This window comes from Odontomachus brunneus, unplaced genomic scaffold (assembly GCF_010583005.1).
Source record: "Odontomachus brunneus isolate Ranch 3 - 2012 unplaced genomic scaffold, Obru_v1 Obru_scaffold_032, whole genome shotgun sequence".
Classification (NCBI taxonomy): Eukaryota; Metazoa; Arthropoda; class Insecta; order Hymenoptera; family Formicidae; genus Odontomachus; species Odontomachus brunneus.
Genome location: NW_022639482.1, coordinates 2,061,092 through 2,075,679, shown reverse-complemented (window position 1 = coordinate 2,075,679; position 14,588 = coordinate 2,061,092). Strand labels below are relative to the sequence as shown.

Below are 14,588 nucleotides of genomic sequence, written 5' to 3'. Positions count from 1 at the left end.
TAAATATCATATGCGATATATTTTCGAGAATCAGAACCCAGGTTTGAAATCAGTGGCATGTCTGACTACGTTTACACAGCAACGTTAATTCTGATTAGTAATTATCGTAGTTAGTGAATTCGCGAATCCAATTGTAGTACATTTTTAGATCTAAAAGAATATACCAATCCAAGAATTTATTAACTACGTTCGTTATTAATCCGAATTAACGTTGCCGTATAAACGTAGTCTCTGTCGCTCGCTTCAGTGTGTTATTTATAATATTTCAAGAGTAAAGTCTGTACTTTAAGGAACATTAGTTGGATTTTCAATTTATTCTCTTCCCTTCCCGCAGTTTTTTCACAAGTAAAAACGTGTAGCGTCTCCAAAAAAATTGCACAATGTATCCTACGGGGTAGAATAAATTTTTCCGTAAATTTCATGATAACTACCCTTATAGAAATATCATACTAAGAATCATTGATAATTACTTATTATCCAGTATTTTTAATACTGAAAATAGGTAGTTATCAATGATTTTTAGTATGATATTTCTATAAGGGTATCGTTAAGTATAGGCTTTCTTCCACAATTAAAAAAAAGCGGATTTGTACAATTTTTTTTTCGCACAGTTTTTTGCGACATATCAAAGTTAGCTATGAATTTTTTTTAAATCGCTTAATTGACGCATTCTACTGGAATGAATTCTTCTCACAAATTTTACGATAACCATTGTAAAATATGAACGTTTCTTTGCAAATAAGAAAATTAAGAAGAAGTGTGCATGACTTTGTTCCGCGGCATATCAAATGTACCGAAATGCATATGAATTTTTAATCAGTTACCGTTAGCATTAACATTATCGATGCGTACCACGGGGAGGTTGCTGGTCGGGTCTTGCGCATTATATGTGTGTGTGTGTGTGTGCACGTCACAATACTGATTAAAAATGTATAGGTAACTTTGATACACCGTACAACATCGCGGAAGAAATGTATATCTCTTCTTTATTTTTTTATTTGTAAGGAAACGCTGATATTTTAGAATGATTATCGTCAGATTTGTGAAAAAAATTCATTCCACTCAATAGAGTGCGTCAAATGAAGTGATAACAAAAATGTATAGGTAATTTTGATGTTTTTTTCGCAACTTCACGAAAAAACGCACAAATCCGCTTTTTGTCTTAATTATAGGGAAAAGACTATACTTTACGATGGTTATCATAAAATTTACGAAAAAAATTTATTCCATCCCGTAGGATACGTCACATTTGTGCCATTTTTTGGAGACGCAACACGTCTTTACTTGTGAAAAGACTGCGGAAAGGGGAGAGAATAATTTCAAAATATCTGACTAATAAAGTACAGACTCCACTACAGTACAGGCTCCTTAAAGTACAGACTTCACTTTTAAAATAAAAAAAATGTTTTCAAATACGATGTTTCGAGGTATTATGCTTATTAAAAATTGTGCGACATTTCGACATAAATTAACCTGTGCGATAATTTTGTTGACGAGTGTATGTGTAAAAAAACATTCCATTTAATGTAAGAATTAATTAAATAGTAAAAGTACGCACACGTGAGAAGCAACACGCGAGCGTCGAGATATAATAAAAAGGCCTAGGCATGATTCTCGCCGCTTGCAGTATTAGCTATAGCTATAAGTCGGGAGAGAGACGGCAGCTTGTACGTCTGCACTCTTCCACCGCCCGAGCCTAAAACGCGCGCTGCCTCCTGAGAACTGCGGGATGAGAAAAAGATCCTTGTTATTCCTTGTTTCCTCTGTTATACTTGTCTGATTCATAGTATAGTCAAGAATTGGGAGAATGTTACATTATACAATCATAATTATGTATGAAATTTGTCCATACATGTTAATACATGTTATATATATATAATCATATATATACATATATATATATAGAAAAAATTACTCGGATACATTATTGTATTCCTGTGCAAAAAAAATTAAATACTCAGATATTAACATTTTAGCAATAATAATGTTGGCTTTAGTGCTATGTGGGGATAAATTGTTTTATTAAATGTCAGATGTTCCGAAAAATGTTGAAAAAAAATATATATCAACCTGTCCGTAATTATACGATTATGTACGGAAAGAACTATATAAAAGTACATAGAAAGTATTTCTCTTTAGAAAGTGATTTTTTTTAATACATATATATTAGAACTGTGAGAAATAATATTCGATTAGAGAATCGATATGACAGAAAAATTTACTTTTAAGTCGATTATACTTGGATTTTAGAATAAAAATTCTGTATAGTCTTAATGAATATCTTACACACACACATAATTTGTATTAATATTCAACAAAATCTTAAACTATGAAATAATTTTAGATAATTGTACGGTTGAATAAAATTTGATTATTTCGTATTTACAGCCACTATAGATACCTATTATTCGTAATGCTTAATAACAAGTAGACTAAGTCACTGCGCTGCAAAAATTGGAGGATAGTTTCTTTTCGTTTCAGAAAAAATTGTATCCACGTTAGATGAGTCCGAAACTTTCAAATAAACAATTGCAAATATTGGACATCGGAACGAACATGTTTCATTAAAATGATTATATGCTTATTTTATAAGTGCAATAAAAATTGTGCTATTAAATGACCTTACAGAAAAAAGTGAATGTCAATTGATATATGTACTGCGAAATATTACGACATGACAATTTAATCCTTGAGTTCTGTTAGAGTAAACTGGAATTATAAAAATGCAATATGTAATTGTGCTAGTATTACCCCGAAAAAAATAGTAATAATAATTTGCTTTTGAAAAAATATTCTTCTCACCTCGCAGTAGTTTGCTAATTTACAAAAAATTATTTTCATCAATAAGAGAACAGGAATAATTATTGCTCGATAATAATAGGTGTCATCCAATATATGTCTTCAAGGGATAATTTATCATCATTGCAAAATTCCTGTATCCGAATCTCATTCATAGCGATTTTTTGCTGTAATATTGTATTTCTATTTTTATACTAGGAGCAAAATATATAAATCTTTTCTTGCATTGAACATTAAAGTACAAATCATTTTTTGCCACTGTCCATATTCAATATATTTTATGGAATAAGTAGAGAACTTTCTTCTCATTAATGTAGAATTGTTAAAATGGAAGTTTTTCCGACGTATCCTGCCAGTTCACACTCGTACTCTGCAATATCATTAAATTTCAATGTTAGTGCAAAAATAAATTGACATGTTTTTATGCAAACGTCGTAATTCAATCCAAGTTTACAAGTGGAGAAGCAACACAAAGTAGGAAATGATTAAAATGAGAATAGATCTTTATATAGCAAAATGAAGTCTATTTTTTAGCTGCATTTCTTTCTAATCCTCCTCTTCTCTCTTTCTCCCTCTAAATAAATTTGTATTTCATGTAAATAAGTTAACATTGTAGAAAATATAACACTACAGTGTTAAAACAAATAGATTTATATATGCATAATTCAATAAGGTTGTGCGATAAAACTTGAAAATTTATTATTATTTTATAATCTTACGGTAAAATTATGTGTAGAATAATCGAGGAGGATGAGAGGAAAAGAGAAGGAATATGAAGGAGAACAAACAACTGAAACGTGCGTTTATATAAAAAAGCAAGTATATGTACATAACTGCTTACACAAAATGTTTTACGTCGCCTACGAAATGCAGCTTAGGTCGAAGATTAAAATTCAAAACATGTACATGCTGTCTTCGTGCGACATTTAGAGATCACCTAACACTGCGAAATGGTACAATCGAGTGTGTGTATGTGTGTGTGTATTTTTGTATAATTTATATTTGTCGCGCATTTATGGATAAACTGTATATGTATATGTCTGTGGTCTCAGGCAGTTTTTTCATTTTTACAATTGAGATATTCTCTCGTTCATGATTTGTTCAGATTTCATGTAAATAAATACTAACTTTCCTCACGTGTGTGCACGCGCACGTAAGTTTTCAATTTCCACAACCTATGCGAAAAATACTGTCGTCGGTCAACAATGTTTCGATTCAAGTTCTTATACAGTACCTTTTCGTACATCGTGACATTCTGTACATCCTGTAGGATCTTGATGAATACGACTTATCTCAGCAACCTGACTTGATCTCGTGCTGAACAAAATAAAGGAAGAAATAAAATAACAGATGATTTCTTCGTAAAAGTATCGTAATTAGTTGAAGACGATATGTTAAAAAAATTCGATGAGTTTTCAACGTTATTCCCTTCGCAATATTTATAAGACAAACAATGTGAAACTAAATTTTATGCGATATACAAAGGGCGGAAATAATTTTTACTATCAGGCAAAAAATATTTAGTATAAAGCACAGTGTAACTTAAAAGGATCGTACAATTCAATCAGTCAAACGTACATAACTTCCGTAATTAGAACAAGAATAACATACAAGTTGCAAAAAAAATCATCTTTGCCAAGACAGCGTTTGGCCTCATGTCGGTAGAAGGTGAGTGTCACCGCAATAGAAATCTTATGCTAGTCAGGTCCACATCATGTAATGATGCACGTCATGTACACATACTTTTGTGTAAAATTAATCCTCACTAATCGCAAGTATTTTTGCCCACAATTGCGGTTCGCTCGCAAACGATGGTTTCTATGTGCATTAGTAACAGAACCGGATTGCACTGAACAATAATACGTGCGAGTACCACATGAGGCCTTTTCATGATGTTGCTACGGCCTCGGTTTCCGATTTCTCCTCCACCAGCTTCACATCTGTCACATGTAGGTTGTGCTCGCTTTTTGCTGCGAACTTGATGACGGCCTGCGTCGATACTTGAGTGGTGTGTCGTAAGTCTAAATGTTTCAATGCTTTACATTGTTCCAGGTGATCCAAGGTAGTTTCAGTAAGTAGTCTGCAGCTGGCTAGGTTTAACGATGTCAAGTTTGGCAGCTTCTGTGTTGCTAGTTGCGCCACACCCAAGTCAGTAAGCCTACCGCATGAGGACAAGTCTAAACTTTCGAGGCACGGCAGATGCTCGACTATGTATCTAGTCCCGAGATCAGTAATATCGCATCCGGCTAGGAACAAATGTTTGAGGTGCTTCAGTCGCGACGTCTTGTCGATGAGACCAGGTCGCGAATCCGTTGGTGGACTCAGAACCTCGTTTAGATTAGCATCGTTTAATCCGGTAACGTAACTCAGATCCAACATCGTTAAAGGTGGACAGCAACAGGTTCTCAAACCGCCAATTGCAGTCCAGGCGCAACCTTGAAGAGATAATGTTCGTAATTGCGGTAGTCTGGTTAGTAACCAAATCAACTGCTTTTTGTTAATGTTGGTCCAATCGAGTTTAAGATTCTCCGGTTGTCTGCGTACAATGAAAGTCAAATGCAAAGGTTCCAAGCGGATGTGTGACATATCGAGTTTCTTCCATAGACTGGAATCTATGCTATATCTTGCCCAGGTACGACAGACCAAGGCACAATTAAACAGATCTCTTACGCTAAGGTATCGAAAAACCGAAAGCGTCACTGTCTTATCGTACGCCAGATTTGATACGTCTTCATCCGATCTCGGAATAGGTGGTGGTGGCGCAGGTCTAACTACTACGTGCGGCCTGATTAGATTTCTGCTGGTTCCGGCGATCAATTGCATTGCCAAGTGGTTGCGCATAATTGTTCTTCGTTCATTATCAGCTGCTTCTGCGGGGGAATCGTTTACCTGAAGCATAAACAACGTGGAATTTATACATCAAAATAATGATAACTTTTAGAAGTACTACCTTGAGATCCAGTTGTAAATACATAATTGAGAACACACATCAAAAACACAAACAAATTATTTAACTAAAATACAAACTGCAACTTTTTTGTAAAAGTTCATTCACCTCCTCCATCCTTGGTTGTTTATTCGGTGTTGTAGCTCGTTCAGAATCCGAGGTTGGTGCCGATGATCCTGCGCTCGATACTGACAGCTTCCGCGAGCGAGATTTTGGTTGACGGGGCCGATAATCAAGATTTCGACCCCGTTCACAACACTCAGGACACTCCCAACTATTCGGTACATCGTCATTAACTGTTGTTATCTCTTCGAAATTCAGACCTATACATTCTGGATGTACGATATCGAAGCATATCGAACATTCCATTAACTTCGATGGTATATTGGGAATTGGTTTACCTGTAATTGTTATTTTAGATATTCGTACATATTACTATCATACTCTGTCACAAGAAGACAACACACAGTAATATTGTTAAGCAACATGATTATAATGTGATATAACACTAATTTGAAACTAATAGAAAAAACTTATATATTGGACAATACAAAGTATAAACAATAGGGGCCAATAATTGTTAGTGGTATAATAATATAATTTAAAAACTTCTTTTTTAGCATGTATAATAAATCATTTAATTATGAAACAATTGTGTGTATGTGTGTGTGTGTGTATATATATATAACTCTATATTTAATATTTGACTTGTATTCGTATAACTGAATTTTAAGTGGAAGTAAAATTTAAATAATAAGAATTCTAAGAATATATAGAAATATGTTATCTAAAAAATTGGTTGGATCATGCATTAAATACTTGTATGCAGATTATTTTTATAATCTATTAAAACACTCGTTAATTCTTTGTCAAAGTTAAAAATTGCGAATTATTAAGTTTCATTGCTAAAGCAATAGAAAGCAACAGTAATTATTATAAATACACAATATATATGAGATATAATATACAGAATATATTATAAGTTACTTAACAATGCGGATATCAATGATGAAAGAAATTAAAGAGAAAAATTATTAAATATTAAATAAATTGTATCTTTTAACCAAATAATGCAATTTTTTATGCAGTAGTATATGCTAAAGTTTTATACTTAGAAATACAAATATTTCATATTTACATATTTTCATCTAACTAAATAATGCAATTTTTTATGCAGTAGTGTATGTCAAAATTTTATATTTAGAAATACAAATATTTCATAATTACAAAAAGAATTTGTAGACTTGGATATAATTGAAAATTGTAGAATAAAATTAACAAAAGCTATATGCGATTTTGCAAAATATGTATATATAGTGGTACAATAACAAAATAAAATAAAATAAAATAAAAATGAAAAGCATTTAAGCAAACATATATGTTCAATTCATTATAAATTATACATACCCATTAACGGTGCTGGTGGTTGTCTCCAACCGTCCAATTGACAGATTTTGCAAGCTGATGTAACCGGCAACATAGGCCTCAGGCATTGGCGCATCAGGCATGTTTGTTTAGCGCGACCAGTTCCACCGAATTTTACCATGTCTTGACAGTAGACGCACTCTCGACAATCCTGCCTGGTGCAAGCTTCGCATTTCTTACATCTGGTGCGTCTTCTACGCGGAAACGCTCTCTCGGACTTCTCTGATGGGAGCCTTGGTATCTTTACAAAACCTTTCCGCGCCACTCTTAGCCGTTCCTATCATAGAAATAAAGCAGTGAGATTAAAATTGGCAAATCTGGATTTATTTCATGTATGGTTTTGCAGGTGATGAACATACCCTGTCGGCAATAGTGAGTGGTGGTGGCGGTGGTAATACAGCATTTCCTGTTACAGCAGCTTCGGGATTGTCGTGTCGATGTTTCTCCACCAAACAGCGCACGTCATGGATCAAGGCAACAGGGTCGCGTATGAGTTCCGGCACATTTTTCTTCGTTGACGGCAAAGAATGTAGATACATAACTATTGCTTTCAAACCATGTAATTCAAATGGAGTTATGTGTAAGTGCTGATGCTGTGATGGTACTGAATGTTGTTTCTGCGATTCAGCTATTTCTAGGTGACTTCTGCCCAAGAGCACATGCACATATCGTTCGAGAACATACCTGCAAAAATGAATGTAATTATCATACATACAAAAATAACACATTAGATCATGTACATAACAATATCGATGTTTATGTTAAGAGGATGCAAGAATGTATATGAGATAGAAGAAATATTATATATAAATATATTATTATTTAATATATTATTTTATATATTATTTTTTTGTATAAAATTATATAAAATATATTTTATAATTTTTTTAATATATAACTTTATACAAAGAAAAAATATATAAAATATCAATTTTAGTATAAATAAAATATATATTTGATAAATTTCTTTATATTCAAATTCTAAAATATATTATTGACTCACCATAACATTTCTGTGAAGAATGGATAGCGGAACTTCTGCGGCACTTTGGTGTGTTCTTCTACTTGTGCCACTTTCAATTGTTTTTCTATGCCAAAGCTGTGCAGAAAGTTTCCACCAAATACTAGAGAATCCTGAGGAGTGTATACAGCATGAATCCAACCAGTTGGTATAAACAATGTCATACCAGCTGTTAGAGTTATTCTGCCGCATCGGTCTACCATATCACCAAAGAATACATCAGATTGTTTGCCACTTAACACCCATTCTTGATAGAGTGCCAGGTTCTTCTCAGTCGGTGGTATTAGCCAAAAAATTTTACCACCACGCAGAATATGATACCATACACTAGTACCACCAAAGTCGACATGAAAATCAGTATAACATCCCTTCACTGACATCAAACAGTACTTCTGTACTTTTGGATACATCATGTCTTCTAGAAGGTTAGTTGATTCCACCTGAGCATCTTTCAAGTGTCTTGGCCATACCACATCTACCCAATCAACTTGCCGTACTAGTGCAGGTGACTGTACGTAATTCTCTAACTTGGTATGACTAAATTCTAAGGAGATCACATTCAATAGTCGCTCTTTGTTGGGATCCTCGTAATATTTTTGCCAATCCTTCATCGTCATGTCTTCATTCTTCTGAGTATTAACATCCATTACATCCAGTATTCTCTTCGAACCTGTATAGATTTAAAAATGTTATTAATACCTAATGAACACTTTTCTGCTCTTTCACACGAAACTTACCAACACATGTTCTCACATCATTGACTGAAAAATTGGTGCTGGGCACACGCAGCCCCAATCCTGACATCTCTTTGAACAGCAATGGTATTTGTAGCCCATGCTTTTGTAGGTACGCCAAGTTCAAATCAGAGCCATTCATCTCTCGGAAGAGGCCGCTGAAGTTGCTCAGGTCGTACCTTTCACACTCGATCTTCTCATCGAGCTGGAACGTCCTACGACCCTCGATCTCCTCGTCGCCGAGAGTCCAGTCGTCGGTGTATAGCTTTTTAGTTCTTTCACGCTGTAAGTAAGATCCAGGTTACAAAGAACAATATCGACACGGGGAATTCTCGGCTCGACGGAACGGCGTCGTCGTCGCAGCTGTCGCTGCCGCTGTCGCCGCCGTCGCCGTCGCCGTCAATGAACACGCGGTTGGTTTGTTTACCAATTGCCGCCTCTTCGGCAACGCAGAGGACTCATCGGCCATTGCGAACACGCTGTCAGAAACGTATCACCGGTAATTCATGTGGGGGACACTCACTGACACGTTGCCGCACGAAAATAAACGGAGGCCTGGCCAATCTTTCTGTTTAACGGCCCAGTACCTCGTTTATTATTTACATTTCGCACACAATGTGTCCGTAATGTGAACGCACGCACGATCGCACTCCCGCGACGAGATGCGACAAAACGGCACGTAGCTCACAAGTATAGACTGCGCCCTCTTAAGAGAGTGTTGAAGAGAGAGCGTGGAAGGATAGCTATAGTCTATCTTCTAATGTCTACTGCCATGTTATCTCCGTCGCACCAAAGGAAAAGAAAGATTCAAAAATCAAGCTGAACAAAGATAGATTGGTCGTGACTATCTCTTTCCAAGAGTCTTTATGATCTTCAGGTCTTCGCGGTTTTTTGTACAGACCGAAAAGTATTAACCCGCGCGCGCCAAAGTTAAATTCCGCATATATATGTGTTAGCCAATAAGTGATCCTTTGTCCACAACGTTGCTTTAATCTTTAAGCCGTAACAAAATGACCAACTACAGTCGATTATTTTAAAAATAATCAATTTCTGACCAACTGACTTTCGTGCATTTGTCATACTAAAATCGTTAATACCGCGAATATCAGAACAATTTCCGGCAATTTGGCATCGTATTACGCCATTGTTGTAATGCAAATGAGTGGGTTATTGTGTTGGTTCACTGCATCAAACATTCGATACTTCGATTCGAGAATCTCAATCACTGCAACGTTCATTTGCGAAGTGGATCGCGACATGGTAGTTCAGAGTTTCGAGATCGTCCTGCATTTTTCATCATTTCGATTCGTCAAAGTCGAGTTTTGTACATGAATTATCGTCGCTGGAATTGCCGAGTGAAAGGTACGCGCGTTTATCGTAAAATTTGGTTAAGTAGTCGATGTATATGAACAGAATGAACCGTTGATAGTGCCGAATGAAATATACTCAGTTTTTTACATGGCGGTTAAGACCCACACAGCATAGAAGTTTCAAAAAGCTTTCAGAAAGATTTTAGGAAGATCTCAAAAAGGTTCAATGTTTTTGAAACCTTTCTGAAACTTTTGTGCTGTGGGGAGTTAAAATCTTCAGATCGCAACTCGACGTTTTGCCGAATGAGTATCCCACACGCGAATTATCGTCGTCGGAAGTGCCGAATGTAAATTTTGCACCTCTTAAGTAAGCAAAATATCGTTAAATAGCTGTAGACAAGAGCCGTCTCGCGAGATAGACCGTTGGGAGAGCTGAAAAAAAATCATGCGTTCGTTACATTCATTACGAGAGTGATTCAGTATTCGAGAAAGAGAAAGATCCCAGCAAATACAATAACATAACAGTTACATCGTCATAATATAACGGAATGTAACGTGCAATATAACATGTTTGTTATATGTAACATACACATTAGTTATAATTTCTCACTCAAACAATATTGCAACTATATAACAGAAATATAACATGTTACTAAAATGTTATATAGCTGTTATATATATTGCTGAAATATTATATAGCTGGAATAAATTATTATTTCCCAGCAATTATAGGTATTTAATTGTACGCAAAAATTATAAGCTATCTCATATATCACTTAATTTGTAAAAATATTATAATTATATATTTTGTATTAAAAATATTTTTACTAAAGGTGATAACATAAAAGTATCTTGCCATTCTAAATTAATTAGCTCCCAAATAAACCAAGATTCCTAGAATCATCCTAGAGCTATTCTAGGCGTTAAGTGTCTCAATATGTTCTCAGGCATTTTATGCTATTGGAGTTATTTTCATTTATTTATTTTCATTTTTCTGTACATATTCAAACCCTGACAGCACTGGACGTGGCGAGCACATCGTTATGACGTAATAACGTCGTAACGACGTGCTTGTAACGTTCTTGGCACGTCTGTGCAGACAGAGGATGGAAAGGATTACTATTGTAAAAGTAATTTTTATTATCAAAAAGTGTATCACTTCTTTTTACTATAAAAGTGAACTCCATAGTAGTGCAGTCTTATGATCATCGTTCTTATACAAGATACCTCACATTCTCCTCCGGGCATTTTGTGGGGACATAGAACAGGTTGAGGTGAACATAAAAGTCCTATATCGTTTTGCGATATTTGCAATAATTATCGAGATATTAATTGTAGAAAACTTGTAAATAATCATGCAGAATATGGTAAATGAGTTATAGTAGCGACGACTGCCGTCGTGTACTTATACTTTAGGTTAAATTGAACAAAAAAGTCTTTTATTTCAAATTAAGATTTAAAATTTATCATTTTCCAAATAATCACATAGATTTTTAATTATTAATTAAAGAAGATTATTGCACGATTTTGCGTGATAATGCACGCATTTTCTTTAATTAATAATTAAAAATCTATGTGATTATTTGCAAAATGTAGAGGACTTTTTTGTTCAATTTGACCTAAAGTATAAGTACACGACGGCAGTCGTCGCTATTATAATTCATTTACCATATTCTGCATGATTATTTACAAGTTTTCTACAATTAATATCTCGATAATTATTGCGAATATCACAAAACGGTATAGGACTTTTATGTTCACCTCAACCTTCTACGTCCCCACAGAATGCCCAGAGGAGAGTGAGACACCCTGTATATTTAATGCATCATATTTTACGTACGAGAAAGACACGAGAAAACGGAAGCCATCTAGTGAATGATCTGATCTTTAGATATAAGAATGCTATATAATATAGATGTAATGCAAATAAATGCTTGTTGTATAACATATTATATTGTAGTTATGTTGATGTTATATAATTATAACCTGTAAATAACAGAGAATTATAACAGTTCTAAAACACAGATTGCAGTTATAAAAGAAAATTATGTAACTTTAACATTAATAACGTATAATATCCGTTATATTACGTGTTACTTCTATGTTATATAATATTTATATTCTGTGTTTGCTGGGGAGAATAGCTGCCATCTACGTTTTCGACTCGCCAAAGAAAAAGTTGGCGAGTGTCATTAGAGCTAAGGTTGGAACTGATAATGCGTCTATGAACTTATATCCCACATAGGAGGAACGTCCCAAATATATCATAAGGATATCTTGAAGATATCGCATATCCCAAATATATCTTTAGGATATCCCTGTGATATATTTTGGACACCTCTGCTGTGTGGGTACGTATCTTGCATATATTTTATTTGCAATTTTAGATGTAAGGTTAAGACTGTGGTTTCTCCAAAATATAGGAGGAAAATTGCTTACAAGTATATTGCTTAGAATTAAGAATAAAATTGAAACCAGTGTAGAGAATATGAGAAAACATATTGTTGTATTTTATAAGCTAGTGGTAGGCATTACAAATCTTTTTTGTAATATGCTGACATTCATATCTATAATCAAATGTTAATTCTCTCTAAGTGATGTTAACTTTAAGCCTAGACAATATGCTTTAAATGTAACATTTGCGCGCGCTGTATGATTTTTATTATTTCCTCATTCAAATAATTATACTCTTAGGACAGTCGATAATATCAATCCTCTTCAATTATCGTGGGCTCCAATGGTAGTCAGGAAATTTTTATTTAGATTATCGACGCGGTTTGTTGATAATCGGTTGAGCCTACTGTCGCTAGGTGCCACTTGGCCTCCAACGCTTCAAAATTAGGAAATGGCGACTACGATGGAGATCGACGACGACGAATGTGACCTGCCAACTTCCAGTAGCGGGAAAGGCGAGAAAAAGCGTTTTGAGGTGAAAAAAGTAAGTGAAAACACATAAATTGATTATACGAAACTGATTGTACTTATAATTATCTCTCGCCATACAAGTGTCGTTTTCCTAACCTTATTCACGCTTTGTCACGTTCCCTGTGTGTAACTCTGGTATATTGATATACTAGTGTATCTGTTATTCACGTGTTATTCACGTGTTTATTTATGTCTGTTTTAGTGGAACGCAGTAGCATTATGGGCATGGGGTAAGAAATCAAGTCAATTATTGGAATTATAAAACTATCAATATAGTATATATAATAGTATATATCATATAGGTTATGTATGTATAAGGCTATAGTTCCTAATATATTGCTTTTCACAGACATTGTTGTGGACAATTGTGCTATCTGCCGTAATCACATTATGGATCTGTGCATTGAGTGTCAAGCGAATCAAGCATCTGCTACAAGTGAGGAGTGCACAGTAGCTTGGGGTGTATGCAACGTACGTTGAATACTATTACTTCCAAGTTAATATTGTTATGACTAATATTCTGATTGATTCATTCCATAATCGTATGTCTTTCTTCAGCATGCTTTCCATTTTCATTGTATCTCACGTTGGCTGAAAACACGTCAAGTATGTCCACTTGACAATCGTGAATGGGAATTCCAGAAGTAAGTATATTTTGCTTAATTTATGTATAATGTAAGACTTATACTATATTGGTATATACAATTTATATGTTAGTTTTGATATAATTAATTCATACATGTAAAAGATAACAGTTTTATTGTTTCTGTTTATAGGTATGGTCACTAATTATACACTTGTGCAAGTTTAGTCAGTTGCATGATGGGATATAATTTTCAACTGGAGTATTCTTTTTTCACACGTCAAACATAATTACACTGAAGATCTGTGGATGAATAAAAAGAAAAACAGATACAAAAGAAAAATACAAAATCAATAGTTTGTGCATTGTCGAATTTACTACTCTTCTTGTTACTGGAACAAATATTTAAATGATAAGCATTCGACTAATTTACAAGTTTAATGTCATTAAATTATATGATTATCTAACTTATAGGCTGTAAGTCTTATAATAAATAAACATGTGATAAGATATATGGAATGATTTATTTTTATTGTTTTTTATTTGATTTGTTTTTTATTTGATTTTTTGTCTTTCTAAATGGCACATTATAAATTTCGTTAAATTTAAAAATATTGCGGAGTGTCAGATTATCTTTCAATACAAGTAATGTTTATTTGAGTTTGATATTTTACTTGTCACACGAGTTTGTGATATGTGGAGTAACTATTGAATAAAGAATTGAAGAATCTGAGTCTCAATATTTTTCGTTGAGAATTGCAAGAATTTTTTATTCGGTATTCAATCAATACTGGTATAAACTCGTCGTACAACACATATGTGCTTTAATGTCAATTATATGTAC

The 14,588-nt window shown here is 34.2% G+C and overlaps 2 protein-coding genes across 2 annotated transcripts; one reads left to right on the top strand and one right to left on the bottom strand.

The window, feature by feature from the left end:
• Positions 1–3,586: 3,586 nt before the first annotated feature.
• LOC116843442 (jmjC domain-containing histone demethylation protein 1-like) lies at positions 3,587–9,641 on the bottom strand. Its single transcript, XM_032813828.1, has 7 exons — positions 9,354–9,641; positions 8,930–9,209; positions 8,175–8,862; positions 7,531–7,855; positions 7,154–7,448; positions 5,855–6,147; positions 3,587–5,688 (listed from the first exon to the last, which is right to left on the bottom strand). Exons 1-7 carry the CDS (start codon positions 9,393–9,395, stop codon positions 4,687–4,689), a joined length of 2,925 nt encoding a protein of 974 aa, XP_032669719.1. The 5' UTR covers positions 9,396–9,641; the 3' UTR covers positions 3,587–4,686.
• A 544-nt stretch (positions 9,642–10,185) lies between these two features.
• On the top strand, positions 10,186–14,081 carry LOC116843444 (RING-box protein 1A). The gene is made up of 6 exons (XM_032813833.1): positions 10,186–10,288; positions 12,931–13,174; positions 13,364–13,391; positions 13,511–13,632; positions 13,720–13,805; positions 13,938–14,081. The coding sequence occupies exons 2-6, from the start codon at positions 13,082–13,084 to the stop codon at positions 13,948–13,950; spliced, it is 342 nt and encodes a 113-aa protein (XP_032669724.1). The 5' UTR covers positions 10,186–10,288; positions 12,931–13,081; the 3' UTR covers positions 13,951–14,081.
• Positions 14,082–14,588: the final 507 nt, after the last annotated feature.

What these genes read in the sequence shown, in the direction of transcription:
- LOC116843442 (XM_032813828.1), bottom strand. Translation starts at nt 9,395, where the DNA reads ATGGCCGATGAGTCCTCTGCGTTGCCGAAGAGGCGGCAATTG. An exon ending in TGCCGAAGAGGCGGCAATTG is followed by an intron (nt 9,210 to 9,353) that starts GTAAACAAACCA and finishes TCTTACTTACAG; the next exon opens with CGTGAAAGAACTAAAAAGCT. An exon ending in CACTCACTATTGCCGACAGG is followed by an intron (nt 7,449 to 7,530) that starts GTATGTTCATCA and finishes TTTCTATGATAG; the next exon opens with GAACGGCTAAGAGTGGCGCG.
- LOC116843444 (XM_032813833.1), top strand. Translation starts at nt 13,082, where the DNA reads ATGGCGACTACGATGGAGATCGACGACGACGAATGTGACCTGCCAACT. An exon ending in AGCGTTTTGAGGTGAAAAAA is followed by an intron (nt 13,175 to 13,363) that starts GTAAGTGAAAAC and finishes TGTCTGTTTTAG; the next exon opens with TGGAACGCAGTAGCATTATG. An exon ending in AGTAGCATTATGGGCATGGG is followed by an intron (nt 13,392 to 13,510) that starts GTAAGAAATCAA and finishes TGCTTTTCACAG; the next exon opens with ACATTGTTGTGGACAATTGT.